At 41.7% G+C, this 19673-nt stretch overlaps 1 protein-coding gene across 26 annotated transcripts in view; it reads left to right on the top strand.

Annotated features, from left to right (window-relative positions):
* The window catches only part of ABI3BP (ABI family member 3 binding protein), a 325810-nt gene that overhangs the window by 156308 nt on the left and 149829 nt on the right, over positions 1-19673 (top strand). For 24 of the 26 annotated variants that reach the window (XM_050956429.1, XM_050956443.1, XM_050956410.1 and 21 more), the window contains exons 12-15: positions 184-258; positions 13537-13617; positions 15584-15658; positions 19560-19625. In XM_050956429.1, coding sequence (XP_050812386.1) covers positions 184-258; positions 13537-13617; positions 15584-15658; positions 19560-19625 — 297 coding nt within the window. The remainder of the gene's footprint in view (positions 1-183; positions 259-13536; positions 13618-15583; positions 15659-19559; positions 19626-19673) is intronic. The other 2 variants (XM_050956513.1, XM_050956543.1) reach the window with 2 other exon arrangements.

The following is a 19673-nucleotide window of genomic DNA, read 5'->3' as shown; positions in this document are numbered from 1 at the left end:
TCTTGAGTGGTATCAGCCTTTTTAGACCCCATCATATAGCATGCAACCTTCATGAAATGAGATGTTACAACTGTTAAACCAGTCTGGTCAGTTCTGGCTTACAGCATGCTTAGCGTGTTGTGGACAAAGTGTAAAGTGAATGTGTACTGAAAGAAAAAAATAACACACTCTTATTTCTCATAGCTCACAGTAAAAATGAACAGGAATCCGCAGAACCTAGCATAGCACCTACGACCGAATTACCATTGAACACACTGGGTAAGTACTATGTTTATGCTACTTTCGTTGTAGAGTGAGGGCTACCAAAGATTGCCTTAATGAAATCTCTCTCTCTTTCACGGATGTGGTATTAAAAAACAGGGCTGCCTGGGGGGCAGGAAGGGAGCAAGTGAGGCAATTTGCCCTAGGCCCCTAGGGGCCCCTATGAGAATATAGTATTCTATAATATTGCAACTTTTTTTAATGGAAAGAGTCCCTGAAATTGCTTTGCCCCGGGCCTCCTGAATCCTCTGGGCAGCCCTGTTAAAAAAAGCTTTTGCAATAGGCTGCATAATATTATGCAGCCTAATAAATATAACTTGAAAATCTAGCAATTTACTTTAATACTTTGTAGTGCCTTTTTAAAAAACAAACAAACTGTAACTTAAATGTTCAAATTGCCTTGAATAATTCATGATTCAATAAAAAGATAAAGTAATATCTCCAAATTATGAAATGCAAATTGCTGCTGTTATGGCAATCTTTTACTCATTGTTCTTCTTAGTCTCTTATAATGTTGCTGCATACATTTATTTATTTCAAGTGAAAATAAAACAATATAAAGACACTTCCTGAAAATCTACACATGTAGTGTAGTATAATGCTGTCCCTGAAGAGAATTAATGCTCTTTTCAGCACCAACATGGTTGCCATTTTACTGAGGGCAGATCTGGACCTTAGCGTCCAAAATATGGGGGTTAGCATGAAAACCCTCCAAGCTTAGTTACCAGCTTGGACCTGGTACCTGCTGCCACCACCCAAAAAATTAGAGTGTTTTGGGGCACTCTGGTCCCCCTGAAAAACCTTCCCTGGGGACCCCAAGACCCAAATCCCTTGAGTCTCACAACAAAGGGAAATAATCCTTTTTCCCTTCCCCCCTCCAGGTGCTCCTGGAGAGATACACAGACACAAGCTCTGTGAAACTACACAGAGAGACTCCCCCTCTCTGTTCCCAATCCTGAAAACAAAAAGTACTTTCCTATTCCCCCAGAGGGAATGCAAAATCAGGCTAGCAATCCAACACACAGATTTCCCCTTGATTTCTTCCTCCCACCAATTCCCTGGTGAGTACAGACTCAATTTCCCTGAAGTAAAGAAAAACTCCAACAGGTTTTAAAAGAAAGCTTTATATAAAAAGAAAGAAAAATACATACAAATATTCTCTCTGTATTAAGATGATACAACACAGGGTCAATTGCTTAAAAGAATATTGAATAAACAGCCTTATTCAAAAAGAATACAAATCAAAGCACTCCAGCACTTATATTCATGCAAATACCAAAGAAAAGAAACCATAGAACTTACTATCTGATCTCTTTGTCCTTACACTTAGAAACAGAAGATTAGAAAGTAGAACTACTTCTCCAAAGCTCAGAGAAAGCAGGCAGGCAGAAAAACAAAGACTCAGACACACAATTCCCTCCACCCAAAGTTGAAAAAATCCGGTTTCCTGATTGGTCCTCTGGTCAGGTGCTTCCGGTGAAAGAGACATTAACCCTTAGCTATCTGTTTATGACACGCCCCCCAAATTGCAGACAGTGGGGAAGCTCACTGGCGGCGATTTCCTTCTAGAACTTGAAAATAAACAGATTAATACAACACATACACCTTTACATATACTCCTAAGTATATAACTAACAGACTTCTACATTTTAAGAACACTTTTTAACTACTGAATTCTGGGAAACTCTCACGGGAGAGTGCATCAGCTACATTGTTAGAAGCTCCTGTGATGTGTTGAATTTCAAAATCAAAATCTTGGAGAGCTAAACTCCAACGAAGAAGTTTCTTGTTGTTCCCCTTGGCAGTATGAAGCCACTTTAGTGCAGCATGGTCAGTTTGTAGTTGGAACCGCCGTCCCCAAACATATGGGCGTAGCTTTTCCAGGGCGTACACAATGGCATAGCATTCCTTTTCACTGACTGACCAGTGACTTTCCCTCTCAGACAGTTTCTTGCTGAGAAACACGACAGGATGGAAGTTGTGATCTGTTGCTTCCTGCATGAGCACTGCTCCTATACCACGCTCAGATGCATCTGTGGTTACTAGGAATGGCTTGTCAAAGTCCGGGGCCCTGAGCACAGGGTCAGACATGAGCGTTGCCTTAAGTTGGGTAAAGGCCTTTTGACACTCATCAGTCCACTTAACTGCATTTGGCTGGGTCTTTTTGGTCAGGTCGGTCAGTGGGGCAGCGATTTGGCTGTAGTGTGGTACAAATCGCCTGTAGTATCCGGCCAAGCCTAAGAAGGATTGGACCTGCTTCTTGGACCGTGGGACAGGCCACTTTTGGATAGCATCCACCTTGGCCTGTAGGGGGTTTATGGTTCCTCGACCCACCTGGTGACCCAGGTAAGTCACTCTGTTTTGGCCTATTTGACACTTTTTGGCCTTAACAGTTAGTCCTGCCTGCCTGATGCGCTCAAAGACCTTTTCCAGGTGTAGTAGGTGTTCGGGCCAGGAGTCTGAAAAAATGGCCACATCATCGAGGTAGGCAACTGCAAATTCTCCCAGTCCAGCTAGTAGACCATCTACCAGCCTCTGGAAGGTGGCGGGTGCATTTCGAAGGCCGAAAGGAAGGACATTGAATTCATACACCCCCGCATGGGTGACGAATGCTGACCTCTCCTTGGCGGGTTCATCTAGCGGTACTTGCCAGTACCCCTTGGTTAAGTCTATTGTAGAGATGAACTGGGCACGTCCCAACTTTTCCAATAGCTCATCGGTGCGTGGCATTGGATAGTTGTCCGGACGAGTTACCGCATTTAGCTTACGGTAGTCCACGCAAAAGCGTATTTCCCCATCTGGTTTGGGTACCAGAACCACTGGAGATGCCCATGCACTGGTAGATGAGCGGATTATACCCATCTGTAGCATGTTCTGGATCTCCCGTTCTATAGCAGCTTGAGCATGAGGAGACACTCGGTAGGGTGGGGTTCTGATTGGGTGAGCATTACCTGTATCAATGGAGTGGTATGCCCGTTCAGTCCGTCCTGGGGTGGCTGAGAACAATGGGGCGAAGCTAGTGCACAGCTCCTTGATTTCTTGCCGCTGCAGACGTTCCAGGGTGGTTGAGAGGTTCACCTCTTCCACGCCACCGTCTTTTTTCCCGTCGTAGTAGACACCGTCAGGCCACTCAGCATCATCTCCCTGGACTGTAAACTGACAAACCTGTAAGTCTCTGGAATAGAAAGGCTTGAGAGAATTAACATGGTACACGTTAGGCTTTAGTGAGGAATTGGGAAATGCTATGAGGTAGTTTACAGCTCCCAGGCGCTCTTGGACCGTGAATGGCCCTTCCCATGATGCTTCCATCTTATGGGCCTGTTGCGCCTTCAAGACCATAACCTGGTCTCCTACCTTGAAGGACCGATCTCTGGCATGTCTGTCATACCAGGCCTTTTGCTCTTCTTGAGCATCCTTTAGGTTCTCTTTAGCAAGGGCTAAAGAGTGTCGGAGGGTGCTTTCTAGGTTGCTTACAAAGTCCAGAATGTTAGTTCCTGGAGAAGGCGTAAACCCCTCCCATTGCTGCTTCACCAACTGTAATGGCCCCTTAACCTCGTGACCATACACAAGTTCAAATGGTGAAAACCCTAAACTGGGATGTGGTACAGCCCTGTAGGCAAACAGCAACTGCTGCAACACTAGGTCCCAATTATTGGAGAATTCGTTGATGAATTTACGTATCATGGCCCCCAAAGTTCCATTGAACCTTTCCACCAGGCCATTGGTTTGATGGTGGTACGGGGTGGCAACCAAGTGATTCACCCCATGAGTTTCCCACAGTTTTTCCATGGTCCCTGCCAGGAAATTAGACCCTGAATCTGTAAGGATGTCAGAGGGCCAACCTACCCTGGCAAAGATGTCTGTTAGGGCCAGGCACACAGTGTTAGCCCTGGTGTTGCCTAGAGCTACTGCTTCTGGCCCTCGGGTAGCAAAGTCCACTAAAGTTAGTACGTACTGCTTTCCTCTGGGCGTCTTTTTTGGGAGAGGGCCCAGAATATCCACAGCTACTCGCTGAAATGGGACCTCAATTATGGGGAGTGGCTGGAGAGGGGCCTTGACCTGGTCTTGAGGCTTTCCCACTCTTTGGCATACCTCACAAGACCGGACATACTTGGCAACGTCCTTGCCCATCCCCTCCCAGTGGAAGGACTTCCCCAACCGGTCCTTGGTTCTGTTCACCCCAGCATGGCCACTGGGATGATCATGGGCTAAGCTTAAGAGCTTCCCCCGGTACTTAGTTGGAACCACCAACTGTTTTTGCGGCTGCCATTCTTCCCAGTGTCCACCAGAAAGAATTTCCTTGTATAAAAGTCCTTGGTCTATAAAAAACCGGGATCGATTAGAAGAGCTGAGAGGCGGTGGGGTGCTCCGTGACGCCGCCCAAGCTTTCTGAAGGCTGTCATCCGCTTCCTGCTCAGCCTGGAACTGTTCCCTTGAGGCTGGGGTCACCAGTTCTTCCTCAGACTGTGGACTTGGGCTTGGTCCCTCTGGAAGCGATGTAGGTGATGGGGTTGTTTCCGTTGCTGGTGAACCGCTCTCCGCTGGTGCACCTGAGGGTATTTCAGGCTCTGGCTGAGCCTTTTGGGTATGGCTGTCTTTTGCTTCTGCCAGTTCTGGCTCGCTGGCGCCCTCTGGCGTTGAGTTTGAAGATGTGGTTGCACTTGCTGGTGCTGGTTGCTGTTCCAGTTCCGGGCCTGGGACTGGAGATGCTGTGGCTGTTTCAGTGGTAGGCATGGAATCCGGGTCCACTACCTCTGTCTGGGTCTCTGGTAACACAGACGGGGCCTCTGTGGACGGCTCAGGAACAGGAATGGGTCTGGAAGCTTGCCTGGTTTGGCTACGTGTAACCATTCCCACTCTCTTGGCCTGCTTCACCTGGTTGGCCAAGTCTTCCCCCAGTAGCATGGGGATAGGATAATTGTCATAGACTGCAAAAGTCCACATTCCTGACCAGCCTTTGTACTGGACAGGCAGTTGAGCTGTAGGCAAGTCTACAGCTTGTGACATGAAGGGGTAAATTGTAACTTTGGCCTTTGGGTTGATGAATTTGGGGTCAACGAAGGATTGGTGGATAGCTGACACTTGTGCCCCCGTGTCTCTCCACGCAGTAACCTTCTTTCCGCCCACTCTCAAATTTTCCCTTCGCTCCAAGGGTATTTGAGAGGCATCCGGGCCTGGGGATCTTTGGTGTGATGGTGGTGTAATGAATTGCACTCGCATGGTGTTCTTGGGACAGTTGGCCTTGATATGTCCCAGTTCATTACACTTAAAGCATCTTCCATCTGATGGGTCACTGGGCCGAGGTGAGTTACTGGAGACTGGTGAGGTTGAAGGGTAGGGTATCTGTGGCTTTACTTGGGTGGTATGTGGGGTCTTTGGCTGTCCTCGGTTGTAGGGTTTATGGTCTGTGTGCCCCCTGGGGTAATCGTTCCCCTTGACAGTAGCTTTCTTGCTTTCTGCCAGTTCCATCCATTTGGCTCCAATCTCCCCCGCCTCAGCGATATCTTTGGGATTTCCATCTTGTATGTACCGTGTGATGTCTTCAGGAACACCATCCAAGAACTGCTCCATTTGTATGAGGAGGTTCAGTTCTTCCAAGGTTTGAATGTTGTTTCCTGTTATCCAGGCCTCATAGTTTTTTGCAATGTAGTAGGCGTGTTTGGGAAATGACTCCTCTGGTTTCCACTTTTGGGTTCTGAAACGCCGACGGGCATGATCTGGGGTTATCCCCATTCGGTATCTGGCCTTGGTTTGAAAAAGTTTATAGTCATTCATTTGCAGCTTAGGCATTTCAGCTGCCACCTCTGCTAAAGGTCCACTGAGCTGTGACCTCAATTCTACCATGTACTGGTCTTCAGGAATGCTGTACCCAAGACAGGCTCTTTCAAAATTTTCCAAGAAGGCCTCGGTGTCATCCCCTGCCTTGTAGGTGGGAAATTTCCTGTGCTGTGGAGCAATAATTGGCGCCGGGTTGTTAGGGTTGGCTGGAGTCTGTTGCTTAGCCTTTTCTAATTCCATGGCCTGTTGGTGGGCTTCCCTCTGGAGTTCTATCTGTCTTCTGTGGGCCGCCTCTTCTTCTGCTTGCTTCCTTCTGTGGGCCACCTCTTCTTCTTCTTGCTTCCTTCTGTGGGCCAACTCTTCTTCTTCTATTTTTCTTTTGTGTGCTGCCTCTTTGATTTGTTCTTCTCTTTCTTTCATCTCCATTTGTCGCCTGTGTTCAGCTTCTTTGAATTGCTCTTCGGCCTTAATTTTTGCCTTAGAAGTCATGATTCCTGTTTTCTTGGGTTGGGGGGCCCTCCGGTGTTTATCTTCTGCACTGCAGGTTCTCTGTTGCCTCCTGAAGTCTGCCTAGCAACAGTGCTTTTTTCCCTTTCTCTCTCTAGCTAATGTTCAATGAAAGTAAACCAGAAAAACCACTTTATTTGCATGCATATAAGTGCTGGTACTTGCCTCCTAATGGGAGGGCTATTGTGTGACAAAAGACCCTCAACAGTCTCTTAATGGCTTCTCGCTTAACATGCAAGCCACAAACTGCCAGAGAGAGCAGAAAAAAAAATTCTCTCTGGTTCCCTTTTAAAACCAACTGTTTCTCTCTGCTAAAAAGCCCTTAGCAGAGAAAAGAAAAATATAATATACCTACTGGCTTCTGGATTCTGTCTAGATCCCACCCACTGCCACCATGTTATAACCTTATTCCCAGATCTGGACCTTAGCGTCCAAAATATGGGGGTTAGCATGAAAACCCTCCAAGCTTAGTTACCAGCTTGGACCTGGTACCTGCTGCCACCACCCAAAAAATTAGAGTGTTTTGGGGCACTCTGGTCCCTCTGAAAAACCTTCCCTGGGGACCCCAAGACCCAAATCCCTTGAGTCTCACAACAAAGGGAAATAATCCTTTTTCCCTTCCCCCCTCCAGGTGCTCCTGGAGAGATACACAGACACAAGCTCTGTGAAACTACACAGAGAGACTCCCCCTCTCTGTTCCCAATCCTGAAAACAAAAAGTACTTTCCTATTCCCCCAGAGGGAATGCAAAATCAGGCTAGCAATCCAACACACAGATTTCCCCTTGATTTCTTCCTCCCACCAATTCCCTGGTGAGTACAGATTCAATTTCCCTGAAGTAAAGAAAAACTCCAACAGGTTTTAAAAGAAAGCTTTATATAAAAAGAAAGAAAAATACATACAAATATTCTCTCTGTATTAAGATGATACAACACAGGGTCAATTGCTTAAAAGAATATTGAATAAACAGCCTTATTCAAAAAGAATACAAATCAAAGCACTCCAGCACTTATATTCATGCAAATACCAAAGAAAAGAAACCATAGAACTTACTATCTGATCTCTTTGTCCTTACACTTAGAAACAGAAGATTAGAAAGTAGAACTACTTCTCCAAAGCTCAGAGAAAGCAGGCAGGCAGAAAAACAAAGACTCAGACACACAATTCCCTCCACCCAAAGTTGAAAAAATCCGGTTTCCTGATTGGTCCTCTGGTCAGGTGCTTCCGGTGAAAGAGACATTAACCCTTAGCTATCTGTTTATGACAAGGGCACAGCCCTGCTCCGATTGAAATCTGTAGGAGTAAGATTAAATTTTCTGAAGATGCCGGTCACCTTGTGCTGGTGGTGTTCGGCATCTACAAGCCCTTCAAAAGAGAAAAAGAAGAAATTCAATATTTCACTAATCAGAAGCCTGAACTGCCAGAAATAAACACTTCTTTATATTTTAGAATGTATGATACAAATTGTTGTTTTAACTTTTGTAAGTGCTGTAAATAAAGATCATCTCTCCAGCTGTCTCATTGCTGACAGTGATACTGAGACAAATTCTAGTTCTTTACCACAGGCCACAAAACAGAAGCACATTACAATGCAAAATGGAGCGTTATTGTGAGTCTGTGTTCTAGCTGGAAACAGCTCTGTACAGTGGCTACTCTAGATTTGAAAAAAAGTAGGTGAACCACTGCAACATGCCTTAGTTCTGTTTGTGGCAGCTAATAAGGGCATTTTGAAACTAACCCTCAGTGCTCAACTGTGGGTACCAGCTGTTCAGTGAAGTCCTCCAGTTGCTGCTGCTTCGGAGGCCCTTATGGCATCTGAGCAGCTGCTCTATATGACACCTTTGTTTTCTTTTAAATGGATGGTGGCACAGAACACTAGGAACTCTTTAATTTATCAAAAAGAAGTTGGAGAGATGACTTGATTACTGTATATAAGTACTTTTATGGCGAGAAAATACTGGAAATTAAAGCGCTCTTTAATCTAGCAAAGAAAGTATTAACAAAAACCAATGGCTAGAAGCCAAAGTCAGACAAATTCAAATAGAAATAAGGCACACATTGATTATTTCATAGAATCATAGAAATGTAGGGCTGAAAAAGACCTTGAGAGGTTATCAAGTATAGCTCTCTGCACTGAGGCAGGGCCAAGTAAACCTAGAACCCCTTTGACAACTGTTTGTCCAGCCTGTTCTTAAAACAGGGATTTCACAACCTCCTTTGGAAACCTGTTCCAAAGTTTAACTACCTTTTGTAGTTAGAAAGGTTTTCCTACTATTTAACCTAAATCTTCCATGAAGCAGATTAAGCCGATTACTTCTTGTCCTACCTCCAGTAAACATGGAGAACAATTGATTAGTCATCTTTATAACAGCTCATTATATATTTTGATGACTGAACATGCCCAGTTTTTTTAACCTTTCTTCATAGCTTAGATTTTCTTAACCTTTTATCATTTTTGTACGCTCTCCAGTTTGTCCACATCTTTCCTAAAGTGTGGCACCCAGAACTGGACACAATACTCCAGCTGAGGCCTCACCAGTGTTGAGTAGAGCAGTGCTATTACCTCCCATGTCTTAAGTACAATGCTTCTGTTAATACACTCCTGAATGATACTGTCCTTTTCTGCAACTGCATTACATTGTTAATTCATACTCAGTTTGTCATCCACTGTAACCTACCACTAGCCAGTTATTCCCCATCTTGATTTTTCCTCCTTAAATGAAATATTTTATACTTATCTTTATTGAATTTCATCTTGTTGATTTCAGACCAATTCTCCAATTTGTCAAATCATTTTAATTCTAATTCTGTGTTTATGACCCCACCCAGCTTATTGTCATCTGCACTTTTCATAAGCATACTGTCTACTCCATTATCCAAGTCATTAATGAAAATATTGACTAGTGCCACACCCATCACAGGCCCCTGGGTGACCCCACTAGGTACGCCTTCCTACTGTGACAGAAAACTATTGATAACTACTTGTTGAATATGGTCTTTCAACAGTTGTGCACCCCCCTTATAAAAATTGCACCTAGAGTGCATTTCCCTACTTAGTTTATGAGAACGTGATGTGGGACTGTGCCAAAAGCCTCATTAGATCAAGATCTATCACATTGACTTCTTCCCCCACTATCCATTAGTCCAGTAACCCTGTCACAGAAGGAAATTAGATTGGTTTGGCATGATTTGTTCTTGACAAATCCATGGTGGCTATTCTTTATTATCATCTAGGGGCTAACAAATTGATTGTTTAATAATTCGTTCCAGTATCTTTTCAAGTATCGAAGATTGGCTGACCGGTCTATAATTCCCCATGTCCACTTTGTTCCCCTTTTTAAAGATAGGTACTATGTTTGCTTAACTCCAGTACCCTAGGACCTCACTCATCCTCCGTGAGTTCTCAAAGATAACTTCCAATGATTCCAAGATTGCTTCAGCTAACTCCTTAAGTACTGTAGGATGAATTTCCTTAGGCCCTGCAGACTTGAATACTTCCAACTTATGTAAATAGTCTTTAACCTGTTCTTTTCCTATTTTTGGCTTATATTTTGGCTCCCTTATTGTTAATATTAATTGTGTTGAGCATCTGGTCACCCTCTTACCCTTTTAAGTGAAAATAAGCATTAAACACATCTGCTTTCTTGACATCATCAATTATTAACTCTCCTTCCCCACTAAGCAGAGGATCTACATTTTCCTTGTTTTTTCTTTTGCTCCTAATGTATTTAAAGAACTTCTTCTTATTGCCTTTTATGTCCCTTTTATGTTAACTGTAACTCATTATGTGCCTTAGCCTTTCTGATTTTGTGCCAAGGTATTTCCAGTAGAGATAAGGAAGAGTTGTTACCATTGCACAAGATGCTGGTGAGACTTCATCTGGAATACTGTGTGCAGTTCTGGTCTCCCATGTTTAAGAAAGAAGAATTCAAACTGGAACAAGTGCAGATAAAGGCTACTAGGATGATCAGAGGAATGGAGAACCTGCATTACAAGAGAAGACTTAAGGGGCTTTGCTTGTTTAGCTTTACAAAATGAAGGCTGAGGGGAGATGTGATTGTTCTCTATAACAGAGGGGTAAATACCAAGGAGGGGGAAGAGTTATTTAAGTTAAGCGCCAATATTGGCCCAAGAACAAATGGGTGGAAATTGGCCAATAAGAAGTTTAGTCTTGAAATTAAATGAAGGTTTCTAATAATCAGAGTGAAGTTCAGGAACAGCCTTCCAAGGGGAGAAATGTAGCAAAAAAAACTAACTTGTTTCAAGACTGAACTTGATAAATTTATGGAGGGGCTTATATGATGAGGTTGCCTACAATACAATGGCATATATCCTATCCGTGATTGCTATTAGTAAATATCTCCAGTGGCCAGTGATGGGACACTAGATTTGGAGGTCACTGAGTTTCTACAGAGAATTCTTTTCTGGATGTTTAGCTGCTGGGTCTCACCCACATGCTCAAGGTCTAGCTGGTCACCATATTTGAGGTTGGGACGAATTTTCCCCAGGTCAGTTTGGCGGAGACCCTGGGGGAAGAGGTTTGCCTCCCTTTGCAGCAGGGGGCCTGGCTCACTTGCTGGTTTGAACTATAATCAGTGCTGAATTTTCTGTAACTTTACATCAAATCTTTAAATCAAGATTTGAGGACTTCAGTAACTCAGCCAGAAGTTAGGATTGTGGACCTATTACAGGAGTGGATGGGTCAGGTTCTGTGGCCTGCAATGTGCAGGTCAGACTTAGATGATCATGATGGTCCCTTCTAGCCTGAAAGAATCTGTGATCTAATGGTCTCTTCTGACTTTAAAATCTATGAACTGGAGCTTTAAGAAAAACACCAAATATGATTTGGCAACACTGTTGACTTTCAGCTCGATTCTATCTTGAAATGTCCCTTTGCAGCTCTTGTTGCACAGAGTGTTATGTGGAGTGAATCAGAATGAAACAGAAAACTTCTGCCTTTGCTGTGCATGAGTTTTCTGGATGGCATTTATTGCTGGACAAAACAACTGCCAGAATTTGGTCCTTAATAAGTTGACACTGTAGTCCTTGCCCACCCAAAAGAGTTATTTGGGTCAACAGGAGTACTGGATGCACGTGGTCGTGCACTAGCCCAGTAAAATATGGGTAGACATTGAGGTTAATTATGGTGAACAAATATTCAATATGCTACAAGTGCTTTACTTTAATTCAGTAGACATAATAGTAATGAATAGCAGCTGACAAGTATATTATAATATTATTACTGGTCAGAGGGAGGAGTTGAGGATAGCCTAGATGAATCTTTCCATCATAAGGTTTCAGTTTTAGACTAATAAAACAGTCCAGTATGGTTGGGGAAAGTGTTTATATATATAGATATTTATAAAAACCATACCACATATATATATATATATATATCACTGTGGTATTATAAATTTTGTTTATAGCAGCTTAAGTATTGAATTTGGCAAACTTTTGCTAAGACCCATCATGAGCTCCAGATCTCAATTTTACTATTTGGGGGGGCTTATTTTCCTATTGTCTGTGTAAAACTGCCACAAAAGAAATCCAAAATCGTATCCATGTTGGATTTCACTTCTCAAATCAAAGTTACGAGCTTTAATGATGGTGGAGCTGTGCTACTGCAGAAGTTTTTCTAACTCTATAGCATAGATTGTTGGCTGCGTCACAAAAAAAAAAAACTTACAAGGCTTGCTTGTAAGCTTACAATCTTACAAGAAGTAAGCAGTCGTGGGATAAGTGGGAAGGTCCTCTTATGGATCAGTATATGGTTAAAAAATAGAAAACAAGGCATAGGAGTAAATGGTCAGTTTTCAGAATGGAGAAAGGTAAATTGTGATGTTCCCCTAGAGGTCTGTACTGGGACCAGTACTGTTCAACATTGTCATAAATGATCTGGAAAAGGAGTAAACAGTGAGGTGGCAAAATTTTCAGACGATACAAAATTATTCAAGATAGTTAAATTCAAAGCACACTGCGAAGAGTTACAAAAGGACCTCACAAAACTGGGCGATTGGACAACAAAAAGGCAAATGAAATTCAATGTTCATATATGCAAAGTAATACACACTGGCAAACATAATCTCAACTATACATACAAAATGATGGGGTCTAAATTAGTTGTTACCACTCAAGAAAGAGATTTTGGAGTCTTTGTGGGTACTTCTCTGAAAACATCTGCTCAATGTGCAGTGGCAGTCAAAAAAGCTAACAGAATGTCAGGAACCATTAGGAAAGGGATAGGTAACAAGACAGAAAATATCATAATGCTGCTGTATAAATCCATGATACACTACATCTTGAATACTGTGTGCAGATCTGGACACCCTATTCCCAAAAAGATATATTGGAATTGGAAAAGGTACAGAGAAGGGCAACTAAAACTAGTAGGGATATGGAGCAGCTTCCGTATGAGGAGAGATTAAAAAGACTGGGACTTTTCAGCTTGAAAAAGAGATGACGGGGGGTGGGCGGGGAGATACGATAGAGGTCTATAAAATCTTGACTGGTATGAAGGAAATAAATAAGGAAACTTTATTTACTCCTTCACATAACACAAGAAGTAGGGGTCACCCAATGAAATTAATAGGCAGCAGGTTTAAAACAAACAAAACAAGTACTTCTTCACTCAACACATGGTCAACCTGTGGAACTCCAGGCCAGAGGATGTTGTGAAGGCCAAGACCATAACAGGGTTCAAAAAAGAACTAAATAAGTTCATGGAGGATAGGTCCATCAATGGCTATTAGCCAGGATGGGCAGCGATGCAACACCCTGCTCTGAGTTTCCCTAGCCTGTGCTTGCCAGGATCTGGGAGTGGACGAAAGGGGATGGATCACTTGATAATTGCCTGTTTTGTTCATTCCCTCTGAAGCACCTGGTATAGGAAGACAGGAAGACAGGAGATTAGGCTAGATGGATCATTGGTCTGACCCAATAGGGCTGCTGTTATGTTCTTGATTCAAAATTAAGGCTAGATTCTTTTTTCCAGCTCACAGTGAAACTGAGAGTGGACTTGAAGAAACAAAATCAATTCCTAAACCTGACCCGGCACAAACTCAAAACATACTGGGTAACTAATTTAACAACTACTTAGCTTCTATGTATAGTATTTGCTTCTTTTTTCCACTCCAGAATTCTCCTACCTTTTACTACACTTTAGAAACGAGCTGTTCCAAAGAAAATCTTAATTAAATTTTACTGGGTTACTTTACATTTACAGCTACTAATTTATATATCTCAGATAAAATGTAGTACAGAAGGCTGTCTAGGCCTAGCTGTGCTATGGCTGGTGGTGTGAGATGATAGTGTCTGGTAAAGTTTTCTTGATAGGTATAACAGGTATTCTCGTATTCAAAATAATATTCTGTCCTGCCCTTTACTAAATTCTGGGTTGTCTGCATGTCTCTTGATGTCTGTAACCAGGTGTAGCATTAGTAATATTGCCGTAGAGATACAAGAGAAACATCCAGCTCCTTGGTTTTCTCTCAAGATCCTTCTTCAAGGAAATCCTCCTTGGTAATACATTACTTACAACATGGAAACAAATTTTCAGTGTAAACCACAGGTACTGTAACATTATTATGCACAGTGGGTGCCAATAAAATAATAAATTCACCTCACTGGATTCCTTCAGTAACAGGAGTATCTCCCTATATTTAGAATAAGAGATGCTATGCTACTGACATCTCTCCAGAATGGCATGTGCTCCATTTTTAATGGCCATCTCTTTTAGCGTTGGGGGAAAAAAATCACAAAAACACTTGTAGATTATCAGCTTTTCAAGGTAGAAGCAATGCAAATCTACATAGGTGAAGTTAGAAATGATCTTTAGTCTCCTGTTGTGACAGGTTACACAGGTTGTTATATGACAAAACTGATTATTTAAATACTCAAAACATCAAAAACTCAAGGAAGATTGTCTGATGGCATCAAATTGTCATTTAAAATACAAATGTCATTTGTATGACTGTCATGACTCACTATGGCTTAACGTGGCATGAAGTCTTTATTTTCTTCCTGGAGAAAAAAGGTGTCCTACACAAAATCCTGGTCACAAACTTTGTATTGCAAAGTGTGTTTTCTCCATTAACAATTGCTCTCATTTTTGTTTTGTTGTTAGCAGCAGCATTCACAGTCTTCTTGCAGTCACAATTCTGCATTAAGAAATGTCAAAATGTTAAATTCACTATCTGTATTGCACACACAAATTTATGTGGAATTGTGAACAAAAGTCCAGAGATAGTTTTTAAAAATTTGGCCTCATTTTCCAGAGAGGGGTGCAGACATGAATAGTCATGGAATGATATATGCAACTGTGTACGTAGGAGATATACAGGTGAGTAATAAAAGAAAAGGTTGTATTGAATTCACCAGCACTGGAATGTAGGGACAAGGGTCTTTTTGTTTCTGTCTCTGTTACACTATACAAAGAAAACTGCAAGTATTAACAAACACTTTTTTTTTTCAGATTTCTACTGACTCACATCAATTTTGTACTTTCTCTTTTCTCCCCACCCTCCTTGCAGTTCCAAACAGGCTTCCAGAATTTCCTAACACTAAAACACCTCCCGCATTTCAGAAGCCCAGGGGAACATTATGTAATGATGATTTTTTTGTTTTGTTTTGTTTGCAGCTTATTTTAATCCCATTTTTTCCTTTGCAATTTCTTTGGCAACGTTAACTTTGTTTGGCTGCACTGCTTTAGAGGATGCTTTTATGAGAACTAAATCATGGTTGTCTTTGCTTAACTACAAAGCAGACAAACCCTCATTGTTGGATATTTATTTCTGTCTGTCTTAGAAAGGGGATTCTTCATATGATGGTTCAGGACAGAGCTGAGGATATTCATGTTTCAGTCTCCTTTCTGTCTTTCCACAATGTTTCTTTCCATTATTTATGAAACTGTATCTCAGTGGTCAGCCTATTCTTATATTGCTGGCTTCAGGCATGCACTTTCTGTGTGCTGGAATAATTCTGTGCCATGTTTTCTCAATGACCCATAACAAATAAAGACCTGATTATTTCTTTTATCATAGCTTCTAATGAAATGCAGCTGATTCCTTCTGGATCCAAAATATCTGATACGCCAAAAATACTACAGACAAAACCTGGTAATTGCCTTATTTCTAAAGTTGAGAGCTTCGAAACAAATATTATTTGAGTCAGATTTGTTGGTTTTATGCCCAGGTGGGTTTTGTGGTTTTAATACCTCAGATAAAATTATGTGGTTGTATGATTTATAATGCTACAGCTATAAAATTTTTCTACTGCAAAATTATGACTCCACATAAGTCTTGTTTTGATTTTAGTGACTTGATGCTCAAAATGATTTACTTACAAATGTTTTTAAAATAATTGTGAAGATATAGAGAATATCCTCCGCTTGTGTAAATTGTCACGGCTCCATTTAAGTTAGTAGAGCTATAAAAACTTATATTTGTGAAAGATCTGTTCCATGGGCTTAGTATTTTCCTTGTAAATGCCCCTTCAGTTTCAGAAATGGCTTGTATCTAAGAGCTGAACTGTCATTCCATCCAACAGCAAAGTTGTGCACTGTGTAGTGACTTTGTTAAATAGTTGATTTGTCTAGTGACGTTATTAGCTGCTGCTTCTTAGAGATGTACCTATGGCCTAAATTTTCATATGTGAATAGTTATTTGTGTTGCTTCAACTGTTGGGACACTTTAAAAGGGCCTGATTTTCATAAAGTGTTGAGAGCTCACCCTCTGATAATTAGTCCCCCTTTAATATGTCTCCTGCTGAATATCCGGACTCGGCAGTTGATTTTTTGACCGTTAGGCCATAGCACTTCCATTGTGCTTGAGAACTTGCAGGGGCGGCTCTAGGTATTTTGCCGCCCCAAGCACGGCAGGCAGGCTGCCTTCAATGGCTTGCCTGCGGGAGGTACCCAGTCCCGTGGATTCGGTGGCACTCCTGCGGGAGGTCTGCCGAAGCTGCAGGACCAGCGGACCCTCCGCAGGCATGACACTGAAGGCAACCTGCCTGCCGCCCTTGCAGCGACTGGCAGAGTACCCCCCCGTGGCTTGCCGCCCCAAGCACAAGTGCGGCGTGCTGGTGCCTGGAGCTGCCCCTGAGAACTTGACAATCCTTCCACAATTGCTGCAAGGCATAATTTTGTCCATAGATGCATTTGTGTGGTTCCCATTGAGTCCAATGGAAACTATCCTTGCCCATGCTAAGGTGTTAGAGTAGTGAGCTAGTGAACCTTACTAATATTTTAGTGAAAAAGTCTAATGATTATTAACAAGAATTACAGCATATTTATTTATTGATTGATTTTTTGACTTACATTGTTTTAATCTTTTATTTTGAATTTTGTGCCAGAGCATATTTTTTCTTCACTGATTTCACAACAAAATTCTAACTCACAAATTTATAGATAAGATGAACTCAGAAGACCCCATTGTAATGCTGTGAACTTGAATGTTATTGCTTAAGTATGATTAGGCTTAGTTAACACTTGGGTGAGGTAAGTGGTATTCTTTCCCCTGAGACAGTACTGATTCAATTAATTCTTGCACTAAATCCTACTGCAGCCTGTCATGTGATAGTGGCAGTTTATTTAGAGCGTGTACTTTTCAGTTCATGCAAAAGAAGTCCCTAATATTGACATTTTTACTCAAGTAAACTCCCATACACTTCAGTGTGAGTTTGAACTGAGTAGAAATTTCATAAGGATTTTAGAATTTGTTTCTGATTTATTATAATTTCTCACAGCATTTCTGGATTTGCCTTGAGGCCAGCAGCTCTCTTCCCTCTGGAATGAACATAGCCATCTATTTCTATTGTAGTGAAAGAGATCCGGTAGGATAGAGTTAGGGCTCATCTTGATGAGCAGTTAGTGCACAGCAAGCTGGGATGTAAATCTACTTCACACTGGCATGCTGTGCACCATATGTGTGGACCTGCTGTCATGCCCTAAAAGTTCTTTAGTGCACTTTAGATCTATTCTCATTTCAAAGTGGGTTAGATCAAAGTGCATAGGAAAGTTTTAGTGAGCAACTTCAGGGTCCATATGAACAGTTAGTGCACGGCAGGCTAGCACGAGGAAGATTTACACCCCATCATCCCATGAACTAGTTGTACGCCTAGAAAAGCCATTAAAGTCCGTATTAAAGAGAGAGGATATTCAGTAATATTTAAGAACTTGGTTTGTTGAAATGTAGCTACCGACCTCGAAATTATTGGGGATAATACTACTAATAATCTAATCCCACACCTGCTTTCCATAAGTAAAGGTAAAAAATGGAATAGTGATAGACTGGCAAAGCTAGCATTTCATTCACATAATTTGTTTCGTGTTAGCTCTAAATTGTACTTTTGTGGTCTTCCAATGAGACCACATAGCATGAAGTGAATATTCTGCTTTGGGCCCCGGTTTCGGGAGGGAGATCCACACAGTCAGAATCTCATTGGGCACATCTATGCAGCAAAAAAAGACCTGTGGCTAAGGCTGGCCCAGGTGAGCTGACTTGGGCTCAAGCTGCAGGGTGATAAAATTGCAGTTTAGCCATTCAAGATGGAACTGGAGCCCTGGGCTCTGAGACCCTGGGAGGGGGGAAGGTCTCAGAGGCTGGGCTTCAGCTCAAGCCCAAATGTCTACACTGAAATTCTTATCCCCACAGCCCGAACCTGGGAGCCCAAGTCAGCCGATCCAGGCTCTGAGACTTGGTACAATGGGATTTTTCATCACAGTGTAGACATAGGTGCTAGAATTGGGCTTGAATTGGTTTCCATCATATGCAGGGCTTACAGCTTCGTTCAATGGTTCTCAGCACCCCCACTATATAAATTGTTCCAGCACCCCTGAGTGTAGATATACCAGATGAAGTCAGTGCCATTCCATGTGGTTGCTGAGGGCTTTTCACCTGAATAACTTTGCAGAATTGGGGCTTGGATGCTTTTGTTATAGCTCTTGACACTGTGTTCCAGTCTATAGAATTTGAATACCAAGGTCCTTTAGCCTGAATTTTCCAAACCTTGAGCATGATTCTTGTGAATCTCTTCTTAAAGTGTAATATTTTTGGCTTCATTCTGCCTGAAATAAATGGGGAAAGTCCCATACTCTCAGAGGCCAGTACACTTACGAGACCTATGATACCATGTTGCTTTTCTGCACAGTGTCTGACTTATTGTTTCGAGCGAATAACTTCTGAAATGCTTTTTTAAATGTTGCTTTTTTTAAAAAAAAGTTACATTTTAGTAAGTGGGTTTTATATTAATTGCATCAAGAATGTGTCAGATCTCTCCTAAGATCAGCAAATAGAGTAAAATTAGTTTCTGTAAATATATCTTTAGTTGTGTTTTACCTAAATTTTTTCCTACTTTTCCCCAGAATGTTTTTTCTTATTTATTTTTGTATTGGATTACACCACAGAGAGGCATCTTTTAAATTTAGAAACTTTGTGGATGGCCAATTTACTCTGAATTTTAACTTTTTTAAAAAGACAGTTTTTTTTATACACCTGCAGTTTAGTGCGATACTTTTGGGAAATATCACATGGTTCTTACCATGTATAAATACAATTAATAAAAGTCCTGCTGCCAACAGCTGTGAATCATGTGGTATTTGTTTGTATAATGTCCAAGATCACTATTCCCCTCTCTGCTGATCAGGGTATTAACATGGGATCATATCCGCTGATAAAATGAGTCATTTAGAATCTGATTGAAAATAGATGTGGAAGCAGACAGCTACTGTATGAAACAGAAAACAGTTTCATTTATTAGTTCCAGTTTTAACATATATTTATGTCATCCTCAGTAAAAATGACCCCGAATCAAATATTTGGATTTTTTTCATAAACCCCAGTGTGTCAATGGAATTCAGATCTTCTCAAAAACTCAAATGATTTAAAACAAACAAACAAACAAAAAACCCTCAAACCAAATATGGACTTGTTTTTTCTGTTTTAAAGCTATGAGTTGGTACCACTTGTGCAAAGAATGCCTACCCTAATATCTCAGGATTGTTTTCATGTTTGCTCTTAGCTACCAAGAAACCAGCCCTGAAATCTACGTCTTTTCCTTCCATGGAAACTCCAGGGACAGTGATGGGTAAATCGTATATGATTCAGTTATTTTTTCCATCATCTTGGCATATCT

The sequence above is a fragment of the Gopherus flavomarginatus genome, chromosome 1 (genome assembly GCF_025201925.1).
Source record: "Gopherus flavomarginatus isolate rGopFla2 chromosome 1, rGopFla2.mat.asm, whole genome shotgun sequence".
In the NCBI taxonomy this organism is placed as follows: domain Eukaryota; kingdom Metazoa; phylum Chordata; order Testudines; family Testudinidae; genus Gopherus; species Gopherus flavomarginatus.
The sequence above is the reverse complement of the archived record's forward strand: the minus strand, read 5'-3'. Positions and strand labels throughout refer to the sequence as shown.